Raw genomic sequence first — 24,983 nt, forward strand, 5'->3', positions numbered from 1 at the left:
AAGTTGCACTTATAATCTTATGAAATTGTATTTGTCACATGCGCTGAATACAACAGGTGTATCGTATCTACCTTACAGTGAAATGCTTACTTACAAGCCCTTAAACAACAATGCAGAAAGATAAGTGTTAAGTAAAAAATACATAAGTAAAAATGTTTCATTAAAATAACATAGTTAAAGAGCAGCAGCAAAATAACAGTAGCGAGGCTATATACAGGGGGTACTGGTACAGAGTCAATGTGGGTGGGCACTTGTTAGTTGAGGTAATTTGTACATGTAGGTAGAGTTAATGTGACGATGCATAGATAATAAACAGAGAGTAGTAGCAGTGTAAAATAGGGTATTTTTATTTTTATTTTTTATTTCACCTTTATTTAACCAGGTAGGTTAGTTGAGAACAAGTTCTCATTTACAACTGCGACCTGGCCAAGATAAAGCATAGCAGTGTGAACAGACAACACAGAGTTACACATGGAGTAAACAATTAACAAGTCAATAACACAGTAGAAAAAAAGGGGAGTCTATATACAATGTGTGCAAAAGGCATGAGGAAGTAGGCAAATAATTACAATATTGCAGATTAACACTGGAGTGATAAATTATCAGATGATCATGTACAGGTAGAGAGATATTGGTGTGCAAAAGAGCAGAAAAGTAAATAAATAAAAACTGTGGGGATGAGGTAGGTGAAAATGGGTGGGCTATTTACCAATAGGTTATGTACAGCTGCAGCGATCGGTTAGCTGCTCAGATAGCTGATGTTTGAAGTTGGTGAGGGAGATAAAAGTCTTCAACTTCAGCGATTTTTGCAATTCGTTCCAGTCACAGGCAGCAGAGTACTGGAACGAAAGGCGGCCGAATGAGGTGTTGGCTTTAGGGATGATCAGTGAGATACACCTGCTGGAGCGCGTGCTACGGATGGGTGTTGCCATCGTGCCAGTCCTATATGCATTTATCCAGTATATATAGGCCTGTATGGCTCTGCATTTACTTACATTCTGGACGTTTCAGTGGGCTGCTGAACGTGGCCTGGTAGGAGCCAGGGGCCCTAAAGGAAGGAAAGAAGAGAGGTGACTGAAAAACCTCCGCATTATAAAGAAGTATTCAAGAGTGTAGTTCTACTAGGTTATATGAAATAAGTTGTTGCATGGTGCAACCATTGACATCCCATTAATGTATTCAAATTCCCATGTCCATAATTTACCACCATGCATGCAGTTGCAATTCTGATTTAACCAGATAAATTGTATCATATTTGTACTACATTGCAACATATAGGATACATGTATTGAAATACACACTTTTCAAATATTGCATTTTCCAGACCCTGGAGATAACAAGCTATTTATTCTATCCCCAATAAATTGCAGCTGCGCTGGATTTTTTCGCATCACCTCTTTGCCACAGCCGACAAGGGTTTGCTGCCCGACGTTTATGTTCATCTTATGCTAAGGGTGGCATAAATGACGGGTGTAATCATGGAAGATATATATTGGGACAATTTTCTCGCATCAGATGAAGCTATATAAGTTTAGAGGAGAGCCACTACGTGTGTCTCCCTCTCTCTCACACCGAGCCCCCTCCTCCTCCGCTGGCAATTTATAAAGAACAAAAAATTCGACTAGGGAGGGGGTTGATACGCCGAAACTGAAATCGAGAGGCGAGCCCAGGAAAGGAGTATATTGTACACGCGACTTTCCCCCCCTTCGTCCCCCAAAAGGAGGGGGAAAAGTCAGAATTGTGGAATCGAAAAGGAAAATAAGGTTCAAAAGACGTGAAAACGTCTTCCGTTGTGGATACCGTATATCTTTTTAATTCGAAAAAATATGGCCGAGAACGTTCTGGACTCTGGCCCGCCTTCAGCCAAGAGGCCTAAACTATCCTCTCCGGCACTGTCTGTCTCAGCCAGCGATGGAAACGGTAAATGTTGTTTTTATTTGGTTTGTTAGGGTATTATGTGTTATGTTTTTATTTGGTATTTTAACATTTAAATGTGATTTTTATTCGAAATAGGAAGGGGCCGTAAGATTGCCCCACTGTTTTTGTCGTACTAGCTCTAGCTAGCGACTGTATGTCGGACTTGACTAGCGATAGGCTAGTAATTTCAGCACTACGATGAACGCTGGCTACTACTGTAGCTAGTTATGAATGCGGGGCTTAGATTGATAGCTACTTCGCTGCATGGGTAGTTGGCTACAGCGTATATTCGTCGTTGGTATTTAGGTAATAAATACAGGGAAATATAAATGGTATGTCAGGAACACGGTTAACATTTTAAATGATCCCCGATGTTGACAAGTACTTCATTTTAGGCGACACAGCTAACGTTAGCTTGCTAACTATTTTTAAGTAGCCAACGCGCTAGCTAGTGCTGAAGCATACCGCTTGATCGGTGTGGCAAATGATGGTTGGAAATACGTTTTATAATAAATTAGCAAACTAGCTAAGTGGCAATCCATGAAACACAAATGGTCCTACTCGCTCACCAGTAAATTGACTTGCCTAGCCAAGTAGCTAGCTACTTTGCTAACTAGTGAGCTATTTAGTCAGCTCGCTAGCTAACTTTCAAAGCGAGTTATGACAAAGCTCATCGCCATACAATGCTAACGCGTTAACTCAAACGCACCAACGAACAGTAAAATTCAACACTGTGTATATACATTTTCCAACAGAGTATTTCATAGTTATCATTAACTATATATGTGTGTGTGTAATATATATAATCGTTAGTTAGTAAACTAATTGTTGAAGTTTCCTTCACCTGGTTACCTGGAAAAGTTACATGTTTCCAATTTAGTACGCTAGCTTCGTTTGATTGCTGGCTAACGTTAATTTCATAGTTAGATAACGTTAGCTACTGCAGGAGGCCCATCCATGTAGCTACCTAGCTAACCGAGTGATTGTTATGCTCAAATTGCCATTGTTAGTTTTTCTGAAGATGTGTGGGAGAGACTGGAGGATCCAGGCCAGCAACCTTATACAAAAAGGTGAACAATTACACGGTTAAGACAAAAAGCCATAGAACGTGGCCACATTATTTACCACTCGGATGTGTTAAAATGGCCTGCAGATGCTCGCTAGTAGTTATGTGAGAAGGCATGTTCGAAATGGGACTTGAAACTGTTCGTACATTTTGTCATTGCAGAGCTACGGCCTCCCATTGTCCATCTGATACGTGCTCAAGTCAGCCACTTGACACAAAATACTTTAAGGGGTCCAAGTTACCCTAATAACAGAAAATATACTGCACTTTTGAACCCCCCATACTGTTCAGAGAATGCTGTGGCGGTCCAACATATCCAGAAAAAAATTATGTAGGCCTATATGTAATTTGTAAATTCTCTAGTTGTCATTTTGTAATGAGCAGACTCATCCCTGGGTTGTGTTCAATACTCTGGCACAGCTTTGCACAACGTTGCCCTCGTTTCTCTCGTTTGTTGCCTACTGTTCAGTGACCCTGGTGATGGTCCAGAGGGTCTCTATTAACCTGGCTCTCTGTGTGGTGTTAATGCAGTGTTGAGCCCGGTGTGTGCCCCGTGTGTGTAAACTTGTCTCTGCCGAGCTAAATCACGCTGGAGATCCGGCACAGACAATCTGTGGTCGGCCACTGTGTGTGGGGGTGGGGTTGTGTGTCTGCTTGGGCATCTGCCTTCATTTCAAATCTTTGGTTTTCCTCATTATACAAATGTAGGTATCTGGCTATGCCAATTAGCCACCTCATTTGATGCAACCATGTCTGAATGTAGTACACTGGATTTGGTTTTGTTAATCATTTGTTATGCTAGCAATGTGCCCTAGCACACCTCTCCTTCTCTTATCTTCCAATCCCCTCTTCTCTCACTCACAATCCCGTCTTGCTCATTCTCCCTCATCTCTCCATATGCTCTCTTTCTCTCCCTCTCTGCACAGATTTCGGCTCGTTGTTTGACCTGGAGCATGACCTCCCGGACGAGCTTATCAACTCCTCAGAGTTGGGCCTGGTCAACGGCGGGGACCTCAGCCAACTGCACACCAGCCTGGGAGGTGGGATTGGCCCAGGGGGAGGGGGTGGCCAGGATGCGGTGGCCAAGCACAAGCAGCTCTCCGAGCTCCTTCGATCAGGCGCTCCACACGCCTCCACCCAGCAGGGCGCAGTGGGCAGCACAGGCGGGGCCAGCATGGGCCACCTGGGAAACATGAAGGTGTCCCCTGGGCCCCAGGGCATGGGCCAGCAGCAACACCTCTCACCTCAGCAACAGGCCAGCATAATGCAGCAGCAGGTGGGGATGGTGGGCAGCATGAATCGGGGAATGATGGGGGCCCAGAAGGGCAACGGACAGCAGCAGCAATCCATGATGGGTGGGCAGGTGATGAACGGATCCCCCAGGGTGGGCTTCTTGAACCAGGGGATTGGGGGGAACAGTAACCTGCTGGCTGAGACTCTGCAGCAGCAACAACAGCAGCAGGGGGCTGGTGGACAGGCTGGACTCAGAGTACAGCAACCTGGAGCAATGAACAAGGTATGTATGGACCCTTCAGACCACAGGAGAGAGATGTTTTTTTTTTAATTGACCTGTTCTTTATTTTACCAAGGAGGGGAGATTGGTGTCTTTTTTTCCCCCACGTAAGGCCCCCTGACCAAGAAAGCTACAAGCGTTACACAACGTTACTATCCAACAGTTTATTCACACGCATAGAGAGCAGGCTGAAAGAGCACATTTCAGTACTCCTATTAAGGATGTATTAATCATGGTTTAAAAACGTACAAATTGGAGTTGTAGCGATCAAAAGCTTGGGGTGGTTAAAGGCTCTGTCGGGGAGCTGGAAAGACCACAGGAAAGAACATGGCTGGGATATGGAGGGAGAAAGCCGGGGAGGAGGGAATTTATGCAAATTGATGAAAACGTTCACTTAACCTCAAGTTCTTGGAGAGGTGGAGATGCATGAGCACACACACCAGCGCTGCCTCTTCTGCTTGCTCTTTGGGGTTTTAGGCTCGGTGTCTGTATAAGCACTTTGTGGTAACTGCTGGTGTGATATTTTACTACAAATTGGGAGCCACGTGGAAGCCCTTGATTAATATTTCACATCAGTGGTCGTCTTATTGCAACGTGTCAACATGAAATGTGGGGCAACTGTGGCATGGCGGAGTAGTAATTGGTCTGCCTGTTCTAAGCCATCATTAATGAGTTAATTGAACCCACCAGCGCTACCTGTCCTTAATTGATTAGAAATTAAGTACATTGTCTCTCTTTAGAAGTGGTTGATTTAATTGGTGTGTAAATGGAAGGGAAGTTGATTAGTGGTAAAAAAGCAGCATGATTTAATAATCTCTCTGAAAGGCGATGGTGGTTCTTTTAGCGTAGATGCTCTTCACTGTAAGTGGGTAATATCCCTGGGGTTGTGTTCATTTAACAGGGCTACTGTCTGAAACGACACAAATGACTTGAACACGTACATTTTCATACACATTGTTTGGAGCAGCATATAAAAGCTTTAGAAATAATGTCAATTTATTAAACTGTTTTTCTTCTCCCCCAAAATCTCCTCAGATGGGTATGATGGGTAACCCGGGCTCCTATGGAGGCCCCTATGGAGGGCAGCAGGCAGGGCTGGGCCCTCCACTCCAGAACAAAGGCTCCATGCCCAACAGCCTGGCCCAGTTCAGCATGGACAAGAAGAGCCAGCCCATGCAGGGCATGTCTGCCATGGTTAGGAAGTTGGCTAGCTAGTCTCTTATGTATTTCTTCTCACTTACCTGTCACAAAGCTTTCTTATGCAGGTGATGCTACCGTTTGGGTACCATTCAACTGCACTGACCAGCCCTTAACTGACTATCACAATTCTCTTTTCTCTTCCTTCCCTCTCTATTCCCAGGCCTCCCAGCAGTCGGCTGCAGGTGTGGGCGGTGGAGCCGGAGGCACTGCAGGGATGGTCCCCAACGCCCAGGGAGGCCTAGGGCCCGCCGTGTCTGTAGCCGCAGCTGCCGCAGCAGCCGGGGCGCCCCCTACGGCCGACCCTGAGAAGCGCAAGCTTATCCAGCAGCAACTAGTGCTCCTGCTACACGCACACAAGTGCCAGCGGCGGGAGCAAGCCAACGGGGAGGTGCGCCAGTGCAACCTGCCACACTGCCGCACCATGAAGAACGTCCTCAACCACATGACCCACTGCCAGGCCGGCAAATCTTGCCAAGGTGAGCTGATGAAACACTGAAGAGAAAGACCTGCAAGATGGTTCCCTGTCACACCTTTACCTGAGATGTGTATGATATTCACCATTGTCTGACATACTCATCACATTAGCCTTTTCTCCCTCCCTTTTTATTTTCCGCTCTCTGCCCCACCCCCCTCTCTCTTCCCCAGTGGCTCACTGTGCTTCATCCAGACAGATCATCTCTCACTGGAAGAACTGTACACGGCACGACTGTCCGGTCTGCCTGCCACTCAAGAACGCCGGGGACAAGAGGAACCAGCAGTGTGAGTGTCTCTGCCCATCAAACGCTACTCCCCCACACACACACACACACACACACACACAGCTGGCTCCTGTAATAGTAGTATGTGGTTGTAGTATTCTTATTAGGTTTTAAAGAGCCATCTTTAAAATAGTGTGTGTTTGTATACAAGTGGTCTAGATGCTATGAGATATTGTCTTATGATTGAACTCTGCCGTGGACTTCTGGATCTGTTGCTGTATAAATATGTTGTAAGTGACTACATTTTAAACTTCGACAGACCAGTTCCTTGTGTTCCTGACCTCGGTGTTCATAGCATGCGTCCTAGAGGACAGAAGTATTAACACCAATGGATCTGCCCCTCTACTGTCTCTACAGCTCTGCTAGGGGGTGCTGGTGTAGGTCTGGGTAGTTCCCTGGGCTCAGTGCCCGGAGGCCAGCCCAGCACCCCAAACCTCAACCCCCCCAGCCAGATCGACCCCAGCTCCATCGAGAGGGCCTACGCCGCCTTGGGCCTCACTTACCAGGGCCTGCAGAGCCAGCCCAACCAGGCTTCTCTGCCCTCACAGGGCCTGCAGAGCCAACCGGGCATGAGGCCGCTCAATCCCATGGGTAAGCTGTTTAGTTAGTCCAGTCTAATGTATCTTTTTTTTTTTTTTTTACTGGTTTTAATAATTGATGTACCACAGCAACCGTGTGCATGTCCCTCTTGGGGATTGAAGAATGTAACCAGTCAATATCCACAGTGGTAAGGTTATACTGCTGCCCCCCACTTTAATGGGAATTACTCCAGCACGCATATGTTTATCTCTGCACATTTTGTTTGTCAACATTTGTCAAGTTGGCCTTTTTTATCAAGTCATTTGCAAATAAAACACAGGGGGGAAGTTATTTCTATCATTGACTTGTAAGTAGTGTTTGTTGGTAGCTCTGAGAATAAAAATAAAAAAGTTATGTTGAATATTGACTGTGTTAATGTTTCTTACACTGTCAGGGGGTAACCCGATGGGAGTGAATGGAGGTGTGGGTGTTTCACCTCAGAACCAGCAGGCCAGCCTGCTACAGGACACCATGCTACACCTCAACATGAACTCCCAGGGGTGAGTAGCAGACCTGCTTTCAAATATACTTTATAGAATAGTCCCTGAAGTGCAAACCCCACTGACCATACCTGACACTCCAGGCAGGTGCTATCAAACGCTCCAAGTTGTGCTTTTTTGATAAAATACAGTGATGAATTTAACTTTGTTCTCTCTGTTCTAGTCTGATGAGTGATGCGGGTAACATGGGATGCATGCCCACGGCGACCCCACCCTCTGCAGCGGGCATGAGGAAGAGCTGGCATGAGGACATCACTCAGGACCTGAGGAACCACTTGGTGCACAAACTGTAAGTGACTGAGCTGGAATGGAGGGACAAGAGCCTCTGGATGAGGGTTTAACACTTTTATACGGCTAAAGAGTTACAGCCTGTAGTGGGGCGTGTGAGCCTATACCAGAACATACTACTCTTCTACATTTGCACACACTGTACATAGATTTTCCTTTTGTGTTATTGACTGTACGTTTGTTTGTAACTGGTTTTTGTCACACTGCTTTGCTTTATCTTGGCCAGGTCACAGTTGTAAATGAACTTGTCCTCGCCTGGCCTACCTGGTTAAATAAAGGTGAAATAAAAATAAGTGGGGCGTGTGAGCCTATAGTGGGGCGTGTGAGCCTATAGTGGGGCGTGTGAGCCTATAGTGGGGCGTGTGAGCCTATAGTGGGGCGTGTGAGCCTATAGTGGGGCGTGTGAGCCTATAGTGGGGCGTGTGAGCCTATAGTGGGGCGTGTGAGCCTATAGTGGGGCGTGTGAGCCTATAGTGGGGCGTGTGAGCCTAAAGGGTCTCTAATTTGTGGATAATGAAGACATCCTGCTAAATTTGGTTTAGCAGTGTCTTTCATTTGAATTTGGTTCAATTAGTTGTATACAAGCCAAAAACTAGCCCCCGTTTCAATGCAGCTAATGCCATGTCATAGATGGGTATCCTGTAAGAACACGGAACATTGAATTGCTAGACGAATAGGAACTATTTGTGGTAAATGTACCAGCCCAGACACTGCAGAACAGGCCGCAGACATTTTCACAGTAAACTCACATCCTCTGGGTTTTCATACAGCGCAGAATGGCTATGACAGCACACACTGACCACATTCACCACATCTAAGCACCTCTCCACTGTCTCCCAGCTCAGACACAGCTAGCTAGGTGTGATTGTCGATTCTCAACACTCTTCCCTGCTGCATCTCCCCTAGCGTTCCTCTTAAATCATTCTCTATTCTCATTCTCTTTGCACTGAAATGTGATTTGCGTCCTGCTCTCGTTCATATCCCCCACCCCAGTTTCCTTAGTCTCTTGTCTCTCTCTCTCTGTGTGTGTGTGTAGGGTACAAGCCATCTTCCCGACCCCAGACCCTGCTGCTCTGAAGGACAGGCGGATGGAGAACCTAGTGGCGTATGCTAGGAAGGTGGAGGGGGACATGTACGAGTCTGCCAACAGCAGGGTAAGCTGTTACACTGACTGAGTGAAGACTTTAACTGAGTTCCTGTTGAGAGGGGGGCAACCCTTAGACAATACAAATGTCTTTGGAATACAAATACACTTCAGAATTTCTCTCATTTAGTGTATTTTTCTGTTCCTAGTGTGTTAACTAATTTCCCCCTCTTTCCCTTACGCTGTTCCCCTTTCTCATCATTACCCCTCTTCTATCATCCTAACCTTCATTCATCTCGCTGTCTCCTTCACGCTATCATTTCTCCTTGTATGTCTCTCCTCCCAGGCGGAGTACTACCACCTGTTGGCTGAGAAGATCTATAAGATCCAGAAGGAGTTGGAGGAGAAGAGGCGGACGCGGCTCCAAAAGCAGGGTATGTTGGTGGCCACCCCTACAGGGTTTAGGGCCCTGTGCCAGCTGGCATGCCCCCTACAGGGTTTAGGGCCCTGTGCCAGCTGGCATGCCCCCTACAGGGTTTAGGGCCCTGTGCCAGCTGGCATGCCCCCTACAGGGTTTAGGGCCCTGTGCCAGCTGGCATGCCCCCTACAGGGTTTAGGGCCGGCTGGCCTGCCCCCCCCTGCAGGGTTTAGGGCCGGCTGGCATGGCCCCCCTGCAGGGTTTAGGGCCCTGGGCCAGCTGGCATGCCCTCACTGCCTCTCAATGAGTGGATACGATACACATGTAATATCACAAATGGATGTGCATACTGCATTCAGATTCTCAGACAGTACACACACTCTTTAGAGTGCAACAGTGGCAATCCATTTTTTCACCTCTTCACCCCTACAGATGGTCCCCTCCCTGACCACTCTCTGGTGCGGCCCAGTGGACCCAACCAGATGGTTAATAGGATGCAGAACCCTGCAGGTGAGTCCATGGGGACAGGAGGGGTTGCCAAACAGACATTATTGGGCTGTTTTTAGTGGTGTTATACCTTATCGTTTCACTTGAGAGGTTACTACATTTGGCTCATGTTGACAATTTTATTCCGTAACTTTGTTAGTGTGCCTTGAGCCATCCTGGTTACTATGTCCATCGTTATGCAGCATGTTTAGATGCATAAGCACCTAAATACGTTTTCTTTGTGTTCATCCTCATGCTTGTTTTCTTCAGGTATGAACCAGTTCAACCAAATGGGGATGCAGTCTATGGGTCAGAGGTTGACCCCTCCTCTACCCCTCACACCCATCAACCAGGTCAGTACTCTTTAAAAAATATATATATGCACTTAATGGGCGTTGTTTTGAAAAGGGTGAATTATACCCAAATACAAACGTTTGTGTTCAATTGATCTTATTTTGACGTAAGAGCATAGCACATGACTTATACATTGATTAAACACATGGAGTAGTCCCTAGTATCAGTGTCTGAATGGACTGAGCTCTGTTCTAAACCAACGTCTGTATCCCCTTTTTAGATGGGCATGGGGAACCCCAGGATGAGCCAGCCCAACGTGGGCCAGAACCAGTACCTGCCTCAAGGACAATTCCCAGGCTCCGGTCCAGGCCTCGGCACTAGTCAGCCTGGCATGAACCAGCAAGGCAACCAGGCAGGCATGGCACAGCCTAGTGTGAACCAGCAAGGCAACCAGGCAGGCATGGCACAGCCTAGTATGAACCAGCAAGGCAACCAGGCAGGCATGGCACAGCCTAGTATGAACCAGGGAGGCAACCAGGGAGGCATGGTACAGGTGAGAGAGGTGGGCAAAAGTGGAACTATATGGTCTGTCGCTGCCCTCAATTATGTAGATGCAGGAATTGGAAGAACAGATTGGGTTCTGCTGTTGGTTTTAATTGTGAACCATATCACCAAACCAACTAAACACAATCGCTAAGACATTCCCACACATCTGTACATGCACAAGTGAAACCCTCCTTCCTACACTAGTGTTTCCTCATGTAGGTTCACTGGAGGGATGCCCCCGTCATACATAATGTATGTTAACGTCTGAATAATGTATCAACTGTTCATGCTAAATACCTCATCTCTCCTTACAGACTCAGATACCCATTCCTTCCCCTCTCCCCGTCAACAGCCCTCTAGCCGGGCCTGGCTCGGTCGGTGGTGGTAGTGGCGTCCCCTCGGTGGGGCCCATGGGTCCCCAGAGTGTGGGTGGAGGCCCCTTGTCCAACCTGCCCCTGTCCAACAACCCCCAGCAGCCCAACTCCATCCCACACCTCACGGCCATGCGCCAGAGCTCGCCCTCCCCCGCCCGCAGTCTTACCCCCACACCCCACCAAACGCCACCCAGGCTAGCGGGCTCACAGACCCCCCAGCCCCACACCCCCAACCCGTCTCAGCTGGCCCCCCCAGGCCCTCAGCAGCAGCTAGGGCCCGGCAGCCAGGGGCCAGGCTCCAACAAGCCCATGCAGCAGGGGATGGGGGCGGGGTCCACCACCCCATCGCACCCTGGTCACCCCTCCACAACCCCCAACTCACATGGAGGCCAGCTCCCTCGCACGCCTCGCACTCCGGTGAGATTGACTTAATATATGTAGAAAAGTACAGCTATATCTCCAACATGTGGTATGAATAGTACATTGATTCAGTACCAGTTTTACAAAAGTAATCACAACATTGACATACAGCTGCAAAATGGAAGAGTTAACAGCCAATGTACTAATGACTTGTTTTAGAACTTCCTCTCACCCACCTTACTGCACTCGGTTGCCTGTCAATTTCCTCACCTTCACTAACTCCCATAGGGGTTGTTGCATTCTCTTGTGATATCAATTATTTTCTAACCCCCCCCAGATGTCCCAGAAGGGGGGCTTCCAGCCCCAGGACAGTCAGGCTCTGACCCCAGCGTCGGTCAGTAGTGTGGACACAGCCTCCCAGCAGGCCTCCCATTCAGATGCCTCGGCCTCCGTGGACCCCAAGACTGAGGTCAAGCAGCAGCAGGATGAGGAGGACGAAGGGGAGGAAGGCTGCTCCAAGGGGGGGAAGTTATCCAACGTCAAGATGGAGAACAAACCCATCAAAATGGAGGGGGTGAAGAAAGAGGAGTGTGGGGGCAAAGGTCTTCCCATGGAAACGTCATCATTGGTGGGGGTAAAGAGTGAAGACAGGGTGAAGACTGAAGACCGGAAGCCGGAGGTGAAGAAGGAGCCAAAAGAGGAAGAGAAGGGATCCGATTCCCCTGGTACACCGTCTGGTGCCCAGAACAAGAGGAAGAGTAAGGACTGTGTTTTGTGATGGCATATGTACTGAATTGTTTCTATAACCACACAGTATGTTCCTGCTTCTAAAAATGTATGCCGTTATCCGTTTCTGAATCCGACTTGAACCCTAACCTGTCTCTCTACCCCTCTCCTTCCCCCTCTACTCTTTTCACCTCTTCTCCTTCTACCTCCCTCAGTCTTTAAGCCAGAGGAGCTGCGCCAGGCCCTCATACCCACCCTGGAATCTCTATACAGACAGGACCCAGAGTCTCTGCCCTTCAGACAGCCTGTCGACCCTCACCTACTGGGCATACCTGTATGTACTGCATATTCTCACGGTTTCAGTTAATGCTCCACCAAAAATATGCTTTTTACATGTGAAGCTAGCCAAACTAATTTCCCATCTGTGGAATAATAAAGGAACCTAAACTCTCCCTCCCCAGGACTACTTTGACATAGTGAAGACTCCCATGGACCTGTCCACTATAAAGCGGAAGCTTGACACGGGTCAGTACCAGGAACCCTGGCAGTATGTGGACGACATCTGGGTCATGTTAAACAATGCCTGGCTATACAACCGCAAGACGTCCCGCGTCTACAAGTACTGCTCCAAGCTGGCCGAGGTGTTCGAGGCTGAGATAGACCCCGTCATGGTCAACCTGGGCTACTGCTGTGGCCGGAAGGTGAAATGGGAGTGTGATGCGGGGGGGGGTTATGTGTTTGTGGTTGGTTACTAGGGTGTGTGACGTACAGTGTCAGGCTAGATGTGGCTATTACGTCGTTAGTTTCACATCCCATTCTGTGCATGGAGGCTTGGCTAATTTCAGCTTTGGCATAAGACACCGCCATATTAACGTTCAACACTTTTTCTAATTTTGAGCATAACCTTGCAGCTATTTCTGACTTTGCTCTTGAATGGGCTAAGCAAAGTGGTCGAAAGGGATGACTTAAGCGTCTCCGTTCTTGAAAACAAGGAGTGGCGGTCGGGGCTCAGCCCCATACAGCTCTTGTCTTGTACTTTGACAGTGAGCCCAAAGGTCCATGTGAGCCCAAAGGTCCATGTGAGCCAGGACTGACCCATTCCTCTGACCCATGATGACGCCAACACATTTTCCTATTGCTTTGGGCAGAGGCTGTATATAGTCTGTCCTCTTGGGTCTAATGGTGCTCATGATCATGTTTCCCTGGTCGCATGGTCTGGTAAAACTCCTGGCAATGTGTAACAAAAAGCAGATTTGTAATTAGCCATCTCTTTTCATTCTCCTTGCTCCAGTCTTTTTGTTACTACTTACATTTGTAAAATGGGTAGCACTTTATTTTTTTTTATTTTTTTTTTACCTGTACTGAAAAGCTCTGTACAAATATGATATTCCTCCTGGTATTGAAGGGCCAAACTATTTTGAAAATGTAGTTTGGGTTTAAGTGTTCATTTATCGTCTATCTTTCTCTTTCCTGTCTTCCTTTCTTCTCCTCCCTCAGTTGGAGTTTTCTCCCCAGACGTTGTGCTGCTATGGGAAGCAGCTGTGCACTATACCCCGGGACGCTGCCTACTTCAGCTACCAGAACAGGTATGGGGAGGAATCTGAGTGACACACACGGTGATCAATAGAATAACTTTTCTATGTTGAATTGTGTTTCTATGGAAATAAATGGTTTGCCACTTCATTTTCATATCTGTTCAGTGTCTGCATTGTCCCATGTTTCCCCTCCTTCCCCCTCCAGTTGATTCTGTCGCTGCTGTGGTGGTTTTGCTCATCTTCTCATGTCCAAATGCTAATCTGTGCTTTGCCTCGGCCTTCTGCTCTGTTGTCTTGTCCTCCCTCTCCTCACCATCCAACCCTTTCGGTCCTCTCCCCCTGTCGTCAATGCCTGTGACATCTGCATTGGCTTGCTTTTGTCTGATCCAATCATGCACCTCCAAACCCCTCCCTCCCCTTCAATCCTGAATCATGATTGGCTGTTCTGACGACGACCCCTGCCCCGCCCACTCTGCGCTCCTCCTGCGTGCTTGCTCCCGCCCTGTCCTGCCATGCCTTGCCCTGATTGGTGGCTGCCTCCCCGTGCCTTCTCTGTGATTGGCTGTGCTGTTGGGGAACGGTGTAGTTCACCAAAATTTGGGCTTCTTGCTGACAGGTACCACTTCTGTGAGAAGTGCTTCAACGAAATCCAGGGGGACAACGTGTCCCTAGGAGACGACCCCTCCCAGCCTCCGACGTGAGTAGAACGTTACCCTCTAGCCTTCCCTCAACTTTCTTTTAGTTTTAACGTAAATTTGATTTTATATTTAGGCTTTTATTATTTGACTCCTCATATGCCAAGCTTCTCCCTCATATCTGCTTAAAGTACCTCCATTTGCTGTTATTGGTAATATTTTGTGAATGTCTCCCTTCCATTTCTATGTTTACTGTGGTATTCTGTCTTCTGCAGTAGGTGATTGGTTTTATTGTACATCTGTACTGCTGCTGTTAGTGTTTGTCACCTCTCAGATGGGTCTTCCTCTATAGCCCTACATCTGTTTTGCAGCATCTCTTTTTAGCAAATCACGATTGGGATGAAAACACGGCGTATTTAAAAATCTGGCCAGGATATCTGGCAGGTTTCATGAGTCTTATACTTTCTATGTGAAATGTTTGACGAGGGCACAGCCAGAGAATCAAATGCTCCCACCTTGTGGTGATTTTAGAATTTGATGTATTTATTTAACGGTTGGGGGACGGGGGCCGAGGGAGAGGGTTGGGAATTCCTGTAAAGGTTAGACCAGTGGTTTTCATCCGGTGTGCTTTGGCACAGTGGTGTTCCTTGAGGAGTGCTCATTTGTGCCGTGAACCCTTTCTTAATTAATAAAAATAATAATAATTGCACTCATTTGTAAACGTGACCTGTTGACTTCACATGGAATTTAGACTTGGGAGCACCAGTGGCTCTCAGATACATACATTGAATAGCACTTTGTTACATCTGTATTGTTGTTTCCAGTCTGGTGTGCTCAGGCTGTTACATTTGTATCATTTGAGGGGCACTCATCACGAGGAAACTCGTTTGACTTTGCCAGTGAGAACCATTTAGCCCAGGCACTTTACAGCGAAGTTACACATGCACACAAGCATGGCTTTTGTGTTCCTGGTTTACCTTTACAATGCAGAAAAACACTTGCCTCTAGCTCAAACGTTCAAAACTAAATACCTTATTTTTTTTATATATATTTTTTATCATGAGTAAGGAGCTGTGGCAATAGTTAAACAAAAAATAGAAATAAAAGATGTTCCATATACACATCTCTCATTGTGCACAAATGTGTTTACATCCCTGTTAATGAGAGTTTCTCCTTTGTCAATATAATCCATCCACCTGACAGGTGTGGCATATCAAGAAGCTGATTAAACAGCATAATTATTACACAGGTGCACTTTGCTGGAGACAAGAAGGCCACTCTAGAATGTTAATATCTGTACTATAAGCTGCCTCCAACATCGTTTCAGAGAATTTGCCAGCAGCAGTTTGCTGATGGTGGGGTTATGGTATGGGCAGGCGTAATCTACGGATAACGAACACACTTGCATTTTATCGATTGGGAATTTGAATGCGCAAAAATACCATGAGATTCTGAGGCCCTTTTTTTGTGATTTAAAAAAATAAATAATTAAGGTATCTTTCACCAACAGATGCATATCTGTATTCCCAGTCATGTGAAATCAATAGATTAGGACCTAATGAATTTATTTCAATTGACTGATTTCCTCATGAACTGTTAATCAATAATCTTTCAAAGAAGGTTGGGAACCACCTAGGCTGTGGTTCATCCATCTTAACTTTTTCCATTTTCATTTTTAAAAAAAACCATGAGGCTTTTGACTGGGTGTGGCCTGGTTGCGGACGTTGACTGGGGGTGGCATTTCTTCTTTCTCACTTCAGTTCCATCGGTAAAGATCAGTTTGAGAAGAAGAAGAATGACACATTGGACCCTGAATTGTAAGTTCACCATTAGAAGTAAATATCTTGAGTAATTGCATTCATGTTGTGATTGCATTGTGAACGCAATGTAGTTGTGCAGTTGTAAGTAGTCGCAGTGATTGATTTGGTTCCTCTTTGCAGGCTTGTGGAATGTATGGACTGTGGACGTAAGATGCACCAGATCTGTGTCCTGCACAACGACACGATCTGGCCGTTAGGGTAAGTCTGTGTGTGCCCTGTAACCTAGGACAGATGAGGCAGTTTGTGTTTAAGAGTCTGGTTTCTCTAATGAACTCTTTCTCCTACCAGTTTTAATTGTGATGGCTGCTTAAAGAAGTTGAATAAGACGCGTAGAGAGAACAAGTATGCCGCCAAAAGTAAGTACCAATGTCTTTATCAAAAAATCATTGAAATATCACTTACCCGTGTCCATTTTGATGTAGTTCATCCCTCTCTACCTAGCTTACTTGTAACTAAACTAAGCTCATCTCCCTCCCTCTAGGGTTGCCCCACACTAAGCTGGGCTGTTATTTGGAGACGAGGGTGAATGACTTCCTGAAACGTCAGAGCCACCCTGAGTCGGGTGACGTCACCATCCGAGTCGTCCACGTCTCTGACAAGGTGGTGGAGGTCAAACCAGGCATGAAGTCCAGGTAAGGGACAGGCACCATGGGGGGGGGGGTTACCCTGAAGAAATGGAACAAGAGAAAGGGATAACGGAAGTGGTGGAACAGGTGAGGTTAATGTAGTAATTTGCTGAAGCCAAAATCAACCCATAGCCACTACCCCCTAGGCACTTTTGTACATCTGAGAGGATTGGATAACTCAAATTCTGAGAGAAAAGAGTTTTCCCCCACAGAATTGTTAGTTGGAGAAACAGTAACTCTGAATGGTGAAGTTCTGAAGATATTGGTATGCAGGGTTGGGTAGTAACTGCTCACATGTAATCTGATTACCAAAAAGTTAACTAATCAGTTAAAAGCAACAATATTGCAGTTATATTAGACACTTTTGAATTCAGAAAGGATGTTTGAGAACAAATGCATTGACATCTTCCTGTTTTCTCAATGAAATTCAATTCAACATTGAAGGCGTACATTTTAAGTTTGTTCCACCTGAGAGAGTCTGATCACAAGTCGCAATCATTTTCCCCTTCTAATGCATCTTAAGGGGACAGTAATCTAAAAGTAATGAAGTAATCAGGTTGTTACTGATGACCGTAACTAGTTACTAACGGATTACATTTAGAAAGTAACCTACCTAACCCTGTTGGGATGCATGCATCAGTTGTCTCACTCTTGTCGTGTCTCCAGGTTTGTGGACACTGGGGAGATGTGTGAGTCGTTCCCATATAGAACGAAAGCCCTGTTTGCCTTTGAGGACATCGATGGCGCTGACGTCTGCTTCTTCGGCATGCATGTACAGGAGTATGGCTCGGACTGCCCTCCTCCCAATCAGAGGTAATGGTTCTGTTAAGGGTCCATTTTATCTTAACTCAGTTGGGAGCAGTTATATGTACATGCATCAAAGGACTTGACCTCATCTTTAATCTTTCTCTCTCTGCCTACTTGTCTACCCCAGACGAGTGTACATCTCGTACCTGGACAGTGTTCACTTCTTCCAGCCTCGTTCTTTGAGGACTGGTGTCTACCATGAGATTCTCATTGGCTACCTGGAGTATGTCAAGAAGCTGGGGTACACGACGGGTCACATCTGGGCGTGCCCACCTAGTGAAGGGGACGACTACATTTTCCACTGTCACCCTATGGACCAGAAGATCCCCAAGCCCAAGAGGTTACAGGAGTGGTATAGGAAGATGCTGGACAAGGCTGTGGCGGAGCGCATAGTGCACGACTTCAAGGTAAGAGTCTTGAGGAAGGCTTGAGGGTTCCATGCAGGGACAGAGTTCGAATTTTAAATGGCTCCATCCACAAGTGGAGGGGTTGAGCGCACAAGGACAGAGTCATGGATTGGCTTCTGAGAAGGAGCACAATTTTTATCACTGCTCATGTTTTGGTGTTATGCATTTGTTACATATATATTATATTATTATTATATTATATAAAACAGGATGAGTGGAGGTTTAATCTCTCCCTCTCTCAGGACATCTTCAAGCAGGCCACGGAGGACCGTCTGACCAGTGCCAAGGAGCTGCCGTACTTTGAGGGGGACTTCTGGCCCAACGTGCTAGAGGAGAGCATCAAGGAGCTGGAGCAGGAGGAGGAGGAGAGGAAGAGAGAGGAAAACAGTACTTCCAACGAGAGCGTAGATGTAAGTGGGATAGGTATTTACTACAAGGTACATTGCTGTGTTCTTATGGGTCTTTTGATCTCTTTCAATGTGATTAAATTTGAACTTTTAAATACAAAATGTTAAATTGATGCTTGTATGAACTGCATTTCTACATTTGATCTAAATCAAAAAGTGGTACTACTGTGTGTAATTCACCTCCAGGCCACAAAGGGCGACAGCAAGAACGCCAAGAAGAAGAACAGCAAGAAGACTTCTAAGAATAAGAGCAGTATGAGCCGAGCCAATAAGAAGAAGCCAGGCTTGCCCAACGTGTCCAATGACCTCTCTCAGAAACTCTACGCCAGCATGGAGAAGCACAAAGAGGTAGGAGGAAGAGACCATTGAATGTTTTTAATATATTTCTGAACAAAAGTTACAAACATTAGGTAGTAAATCAGACTCCCTTGGAGTAAATTGGTGAGAATCAGATTTTAGGACCGGCTGAACGAGTCACTTTCGCAAACCCAAAACTACTTTCCACTAAGACCGTATCTTCTCACTCTTCTCTGTGTTAACCCTTCTCTCCTTGCCAGGTATTCTTTGTGATCCGTCTGATAGCAGCACCCATGTCTAACACGCTGGGCCCCATTACGGACCCCGACGGCCTGATGGCCTGCGACCTGATGGATGGGCGCGACGCCTTCCTCACCCTGGCCCGGGACAAACACTTGGAGTTCAGCTCGCTGCGCAGGTCCAAGTGGAGCTCCATGTGCATGCTGGTGGAGCTCCACAACCAGAGCCAGGACCGCTTCGTCTACACCTGCAATGAGTGCAAGGGCCATGTGGAGACACGCTACCACTGCACCGTCTGCGAGGTGAGTGGCTGGTGGAGGGTTAGAAGGGGAGGAGGAAAGAAGAGGGGATGGGTAAAGCTGGGACGATGCCTTCCTCTTTTTTTTTTTAAATGTCACTGCCTCTCCCATGTGCACGCTAATTATTTGGAGAGATAAGCACAAGCATATGTCCATTGTACCACATTTACACATTGCAATTGTGGAAAAACGCACTGTTTTTAAAGCAACTACCATTATCAAAGAGGGGAGAGTACATTTTCAGGGTTTAACATTTTATTTCTCATCCAATATTGAGCAAATGGCACCAGCACTTCACATATGATTGTGAAGCCTGTGGTTGAGATGATGCACCTGTGGAGAGTTTCACGCCATTCATATAGAATACATCAAGTAGCCTAGGGCTACAGGACATTAAAACTAGAATCCTTAGTTGCTACATACATTTTTGAACTTGTAAATTGATGAATAACGTGTGGAGTAGTAACCAACATGCTTTCTCCCCTCTCTGTCCCAGGACTATGACCTGTGCATCACCTGCTACAATACTAAGGGCCACATCCACAAGATGGAGAAGCTGGGTCTGGGCCTGGATGACGAGAGCAACAACGCAGCCTCCTCGTCCATTGCCAACCCTGGGGACTCGCGGCGCCTCAGCATCCAGCGCTGCATCCAGTCTCTGGTCCACGCCTGCCAGTGTCGCAATGCCAACTGCAGCCTGCCGTCCTGCCAGAAGATGAAGCGTGTGGTGCAGCACACCAAAGGTTGCAAGCGCAAGACCAACGGCGGCTGCCCCATCTGCAAGCAGCTCATCGCTCTCTGCTGCTACCATGCCAAGCACTGCCAGGAGAACAAGTGTCCCGTACCGTTCTGTCTGAACATCAAGCACAAGCTGAGGCAGCAGCAGCTCCAGCATCGGCTACAGCAGGCCCAGATGCTGCGGAGGAGGATGGCCAGCATGCAGAGGGTGGGTCAGCCACCTCCGGGACCGGGGGGAAACGGTGGACTACCATCTCCGGGAAACAACGGCACCACAGGGCCCAGCACCCCCATGTCTGTGGGCACGCAGCCCCCCACGCCTCAGACCCCCACCCAGGGGAACATGCCCCAGCAGGGGATGGGCCAGGGCCCCCCAGGGCAGCAGCAGGGCAGCATGCCCCAGCAGCACCACATGCAGCACCAGTTCCAGCAGCAGATGCAGCTGCAGCAGCAGGGGGGAGGGGGAATGATTAACTCTCCTCAGCAGCAACAGATGGTCCAACAACAGCTCCAACAGCAGCAACAGGGCCAGTCTCCAAATGTCCAGCAGATGCAGCACCCAGGAGGTCTGCCCCCCTACACCCCCAGACCTCCAGGAGCCTCGCCCCTCCACCAGTCCCTGGGTAAACCTGGTCTGGGCCCAGCCACCCCTCCACAGCAGCAGACCAACCCTAGCCAGGGTTCCATGCCCCAGGGGCAGCAGGGGCCTCCTCCGGCAGCAGTGGAGATAGCGTTGAAGATTCAGCGTGTGGCAGAGACCCAGCGTCAGATGGCCCAGGCCCAGATCCTCCAGAGGCAGCAGGCAGCCCAGGGTGGAGGCATGATCCCCCCTCACCACCAGAACCCCCAGACCCAAATGCAGAGCATGGCCCACCCAGGAGCAGGCTTGGTAGGGCCCCAGGGTCTGGCAGGGAGGACCCTGATGGAGCAGCAGGGGATGGTGGTGGGGCCAGGAGGCATGCAGCAGCAGTCCCAGATCCCCCCTCAGGTTCAGCTCCAGCAACAGGCCCGACTTCAGAACCCCAACCAACAGCAGTGGGGAGGCCCTGGTGGGATGACTCCCCAGCAGAGGCAAGGCATGATGGGACAGATGGGTCACCTGACACTGCAGCAACAGCAGCAGCTTGCCCAGCAACAGCAGCAGCGGCAGCTTGCCCAGCAACAACAACAGCAGCAGCAACAACAGCAAGGTCAGCCCCAGCAACAACAGCAGGCAGGGCAAGGGGGGTTAATGGGGTTGATGGGAGTTCAAGGTGGCGTGGCTGGGGCGGCGGCGGCAATGGTGGGGACAGGGAACCTCCCCCAGGCAGCTCTACAGGACCTCCTGCGTACCCTCCGCTCTCCCAGCTCCCCCGGCCAGCAGCAACAGGTCCTCAACATCCTCCGCTCCAACCCCCTCCTCATGGCTGCTTTCATCAAGCAGCGAGCCGCCAGATACCAGGGAGGTCCAGGGGTGCCTGGGGCACCGGGAGGAGGCCCCGGAGGGGGGCCTGGAGGTGTGCGGTTCCAGGGGGCCCCTGGTGGGGTAGGAGTTGGGCCTGGTGGTAACCAGGTTGTTATGGATGGTCAGCAGGTCAACGTAAATCCTGGAGCGGCCCAGGCAGGTATGAACATGGGCCAGGGAGGAGGAAATATACCCACTATGGCTCAGCTACAGCAGTTGCAGCAGCAGCAACTGCAGCTGCAACAACAACAGCAGCAGCAGCAACAGCAGCAGCAGCAGCAACAGCAGCAACAGCAGCAGCGCCCCCTCTTGCCTGGGAGTTTGCAGCAACAGCAGCAAATGGCAGTGCAACAACCGCAGCAACAACAAGGCGGTATGCCAGGCCAAGGCACCCCAATGTCCAACATGACTCCCCAGTTCAGAGAGATTCTGATGCGAAGGCACCTGCAGCAGCAGCAACAGCAGCAGCAGCAGCAACAGCAGCAGCAACAGCAGCAGCAGCAGCAGCAACAGCAGCAGCAGCAGCAGCAACAACAACAGATGAGTAACAATGGTCAGTTCCAGCAGCCCCCCCAACAGCAGGGTCAGGGCCAGCAGGGCTTCATGCAGCAGGGCCAGCCTGGTCAACCTGGCCAGACCCAGTCTGGGGGAGGAGGGTCGCAGCAGGGGGGAGGGCAGGGACCCCAACCGGGTCCCGGGCAGGGCCAGCAAGGGCAGGGCTACCCTGGAACCATGTCCCAGCAGGTAGCCACAGCCCTGCAACAGAGGCTGCAGCACCAGATGCAGATGCAGCAGATGCAGCAACAGGATGGTGGGGGTGCGGGGCCTGGGCAGCTCCAACAGGGGCAGCAGGGTCCCCAACAAGGCCAAGGTGGTCCCCCCCAGCCCCAGTCCTCCCATGCCATTCTCCAGCAGGCCCTCCACCAGAGACTCCTCCAGCAGCAGCACCTAGGAGGGGGCTCGCCTGCCCAGCACGGCAGTCCTATGAGCCCCCAGCAGCAGATGGCCCAGTCCCCACACCCCCACCTCCAGGGCCAGGCTCTGGGCGGTCAATCTCTCAGTAACCAGGTGCGTTCTCCTCAGCCTTCCCCTCGGCCACAGTCCCAGCCACCCCACTCCAGCCCCTCGCCACGCATGCAACCCCAGCCCTCCCCTCACCGCATCTCCCCCCAGACCCAGACAGGCTCCCCACACCCAGGTCACCTCTCCCAGCACCACCCTGGCATGGTGGCCTCTCAAACCCCACAACAATTGTCACAACAACAACAGACTAACTCTGGGGACCCGGGTACATTTGGTTCGGACCCAAGTGCTATGATGTCCCAGATAAGTGGGATGGGGGGTTTGCATGGCCCAGGGCAATCGGACATGTTGGGTAATAACAACCAGGACCTGGGGACGAACATTAACCACAACAGTTTAGACATTATGTAACCTACTACTACATCGGTCTCAGTGGTCTGAAGAACTGCCTTCATGGGTCTTGCTGGGATTGAATGGAAGGGGGATGGCAGTTTTAAAAGGTATTTTTATTTAATATTTTTCTGATGTATAAATGAAAAGAACTTAACTTCCTATGGGAGATGCAACATTTTAAATCTACAAGTCAATAAATGAATAAATTAAACGAATGGTAAGTTATTGCTGTTTTATGTTTTTTATATATATAACATTTTTGCCAATTGTGTGTAAGGAGTTTCTGGATGTGCGAGTTCTTCCTTAGTATATGACACAAGTAATATTTTTGGGGACTGAATTTTTTTCCTTTTTTTTTTTTTTTACACGTATTTTTAAGATTTTAAATGTGGTGGAAAATTAGTGAGCCAATACAATGGACCTTTTTATCGTTCTGTTTTCCTTCATAAAACCAGTCATGATTGTATCTGTTTTGCAGAAGTATTTTTTTTTTATAAATATATTATAATGATCAATATTTTTGCTGTATCTACAAACATCACAACATATCTTCCTGCCTTTTTTGGGGGGGGGGGGGGAAATACGTCTTTTTTTTTTTTTTTTTTTTTTTTTTTTTGGTAAATGTACTTTGCGACTGCTACATTTTACAGAATATATTTTTGAAAAGGACTGTCCAAAAACCGAGAGGATTGAGAAAGGTGAGTTTTATTTTTTTAAATTTTTTATTATTTTTTTTTCTGGTTTTGTAATCCAAGTTAAACTTAGTGTTGTGGGGAGGGTGTTGAACACTGGCTCTTGGACTGACTGTCTCAGGTCAGAAGCTTCCAGTTTTGACGCCCAGATCTTCTACGTGAGCACATCTTTCCCTGTCTCAACTTTTATTTTTTTTCTCTCCCATGAATGTGCACTCCCCTCTGACCCCCACACTTACGACAGAATGATGGATGGACTTACTGAGGATGTTGCCTGTTGCCAGCTGATTCGGATAGATTGATGGCTGTGTACATGCATACCCTCATGAAATGAAACGCAGAGGAACGGGGATATGGGGAATGTGTAGCGGGGTTTTCTAGCTATAAACTCACCTCTTTAAAAAACAAGTTATTTTGTCAACGATGCTGCCCTTTCCCACCTCTCCTAGTCACATCCCCCTTGTTGTCTTTTGCCCTGCACCATTGGGTGTAATCTAATATTACTGTACAAAGAACTGGACTTTAATGAAATGCTGTTTTTGTAATAAAATGAACAGCATAAAGTTGGTGTACAGACTTTAACCTAGGATGAGCAGAGAGACTCTATTATAGATGTTCTCCTTTTGATTTGATTTCCTAGCAACTCTGGCTCCTCCCAAATTGAAAGTATTGAGGTTTCTGTAAGGTACAGTATGGGGTGTAGGTCATAGGAGCACCAATGCGCCTTTGTATTTTTGACAAACGGGTTATTCTAACAAATCACATCTTGTTTGCTGTGATCACCAACACATTCACATGCGCAACACAATACCGGGGAGAAGGCTTATTAGTGGGGTCAGACAATGAATTGGTCATTAAAGATTTCACAAGTTCACTTATTTTTCTCTATAGGTTGGGATTTGGGGGGAGGGGAAAAAAGTGGCAATATCTTGAGACTTATTTTATATAAAAAGACAGTCTTTTATATAGATATATTATTTAATTTCTTTTATATATATATATATGAAACTTGAAGCTACAGGAATTAGATTAAACTTTTTTTGTATTAAAGATGTGATGCAAAATGACACTGCGATCATTGATACTGCGGGTTTGAGTATATCATGCCATTTTGAAGAGATGTACATGCATATAAATGTATACATACTGAATCACTGTAGAAACCATGGCAACTGAACTTTTGTTTAGTTTGTGTTTCTTCCTAAAGAGACTGGAAATAAGACTATTTAATATTTGTTTAGTGTTCAAATGGAATCTTTGACCACTTCTCTACATATTTTGGTGCTTGTGCTAAAAGGAAGCAGAAAAGAACTGTTGCTCCATTTCTTTAGTTTCAAATTTAAGTTATTTTGGTGGTCTGATTTGTATTTTTTTTTTTGCAAATAATTTAATTGTACAATAAAGTATGTTTGTACCATTGGAAAAATACCTGTAATGTCTATTTACACAAGCTACAGTAACATGATTCAGCAACATGATTTAGCCTATCATACATTTGTTGCACGGACAAC

General features: G+C 47.5%; 1 protein-coding gene across 4 annotated transcripts; it reads left to right on the plus strand.

The window, feature by feature from the left end:
• Nucleotides 1–1,397: 1,397 nt before the first annotated feature.
• LOC118360988 (histone acetyltransferase p300-like) lies at nucleotides 1,398–24,909 on the plus strand. 4 transcript variants are annotated; one of them, XR_008073194.1, is made up of 30 exons: nucleotides 1,398–1,920; nucleotides 3,910–4,499; nucleotides 5,532–5,690; nucleotides 5,857–6,172; nucleotides 6,342–6,455; nucleotides 6,812–7,045; nucleotides 7,428–7,533; nucleotides 7,697–7,822; nucleotides 8,858–8,975; nucleotides 9,252–9,339; nucleotides 9,756–9,833; nucleotides 10,080–10,162; nucleotides 10,384–10,665; nucleotides 10,964–11,440; nucleotides 11,721–12,141; nucleotides 12,325–12,443; nucleotides 12,571–12,810; nucleotides 13,607–13,695; nucleotides 14,231–14,341; nucleotides 16,040–16,096; nucleotides 16,220–16,297; nucleotides 16,388–16,455; nucleotides 16,581–16,731; nucleotides 17,392–17,538; nucleotides 17,660–17,939; nucleotides 18,182–18,349; nucleotides 18,533–18,694; nucleotides 18,904–19,185; nucleotides 19,679–22,887; nucleotides 23,717–24,909. XR_008073194.1 is itself a non-coding variant. In XM_052472730.1 (29 exons), exons 1-29 carry the CDS (start codon nucleotides 1,827–1,829, stop codon nucleotides 22,796–22,798), a joined length of 8,358 nt encoding a protein of 2,785 aa, XP_052328690.1. In that variant the 5' UTR covers nucleotides 1,398–1,826; the 3' UTR covers nucleotides 22,799–22,995. The 4 variants fall into 4 exon arrangements, 3 of the variants coding, with proteins under 3 accessions (XP_052328690.1, XP_052328700.1, XP_052328698.1); XM_052472730.1 differs by lacking the exon at nucleotides 23,717–24,909 and having other exon boundaries at nucleotides 19,679–22,995; XM_052472740.1 differs by lacking the exon at nucleotides 23,717–24,909 and having other exon boundaries at nucleotides 14,261–14,341; nucleotides 19,679–22,995.
• The last annotated feature ends 74 nt before the right edge of the window (nucleotides 24,910–24,983 follow it).

Source organism: Oncorhynchus keta, chromosome 2 (assembly GCF_023373465.1).
Source record: "Oncorhynchus keta strain PuntledgeMale-10-30-2019 chromosome 2, Oket_V2, whole genome shotgun sequence".
NCBI classification, from domain to species: domain Eukaryota; kingdom Metazoa; phylum Chordata; class Actinopteri; order Salmoniformes; family Salmonidae; genus Oncorhynchus; species Oncorhynchus keta.

Excerpts from the sequence above, each read along its gene's own strand:
- LOC118360988 (XM_052472730.1), top strand. The coding sequence starts at position 1,827 with ATGGCCGAGAACGTTCTGGACTCTGGCCCGCCTTCAGCCAAGAGGCCT. Across the intron at positions 6,456-6,811 it reads GGACAAGAGGAACCAGCAGT|CTCTGCTAGGGGGTGCTGGT; the intron begins GTGAGTGTCTCT and ends CTGTCTCTACAG. Across the intron at positions 7,534-7,696 it reads CTCAACATGAACTCCCAGGG|TCTGATGAGTGATGCGGGTA; the intron begins GTGAGTAGCAGA and ends TCTCTGTTCTAG.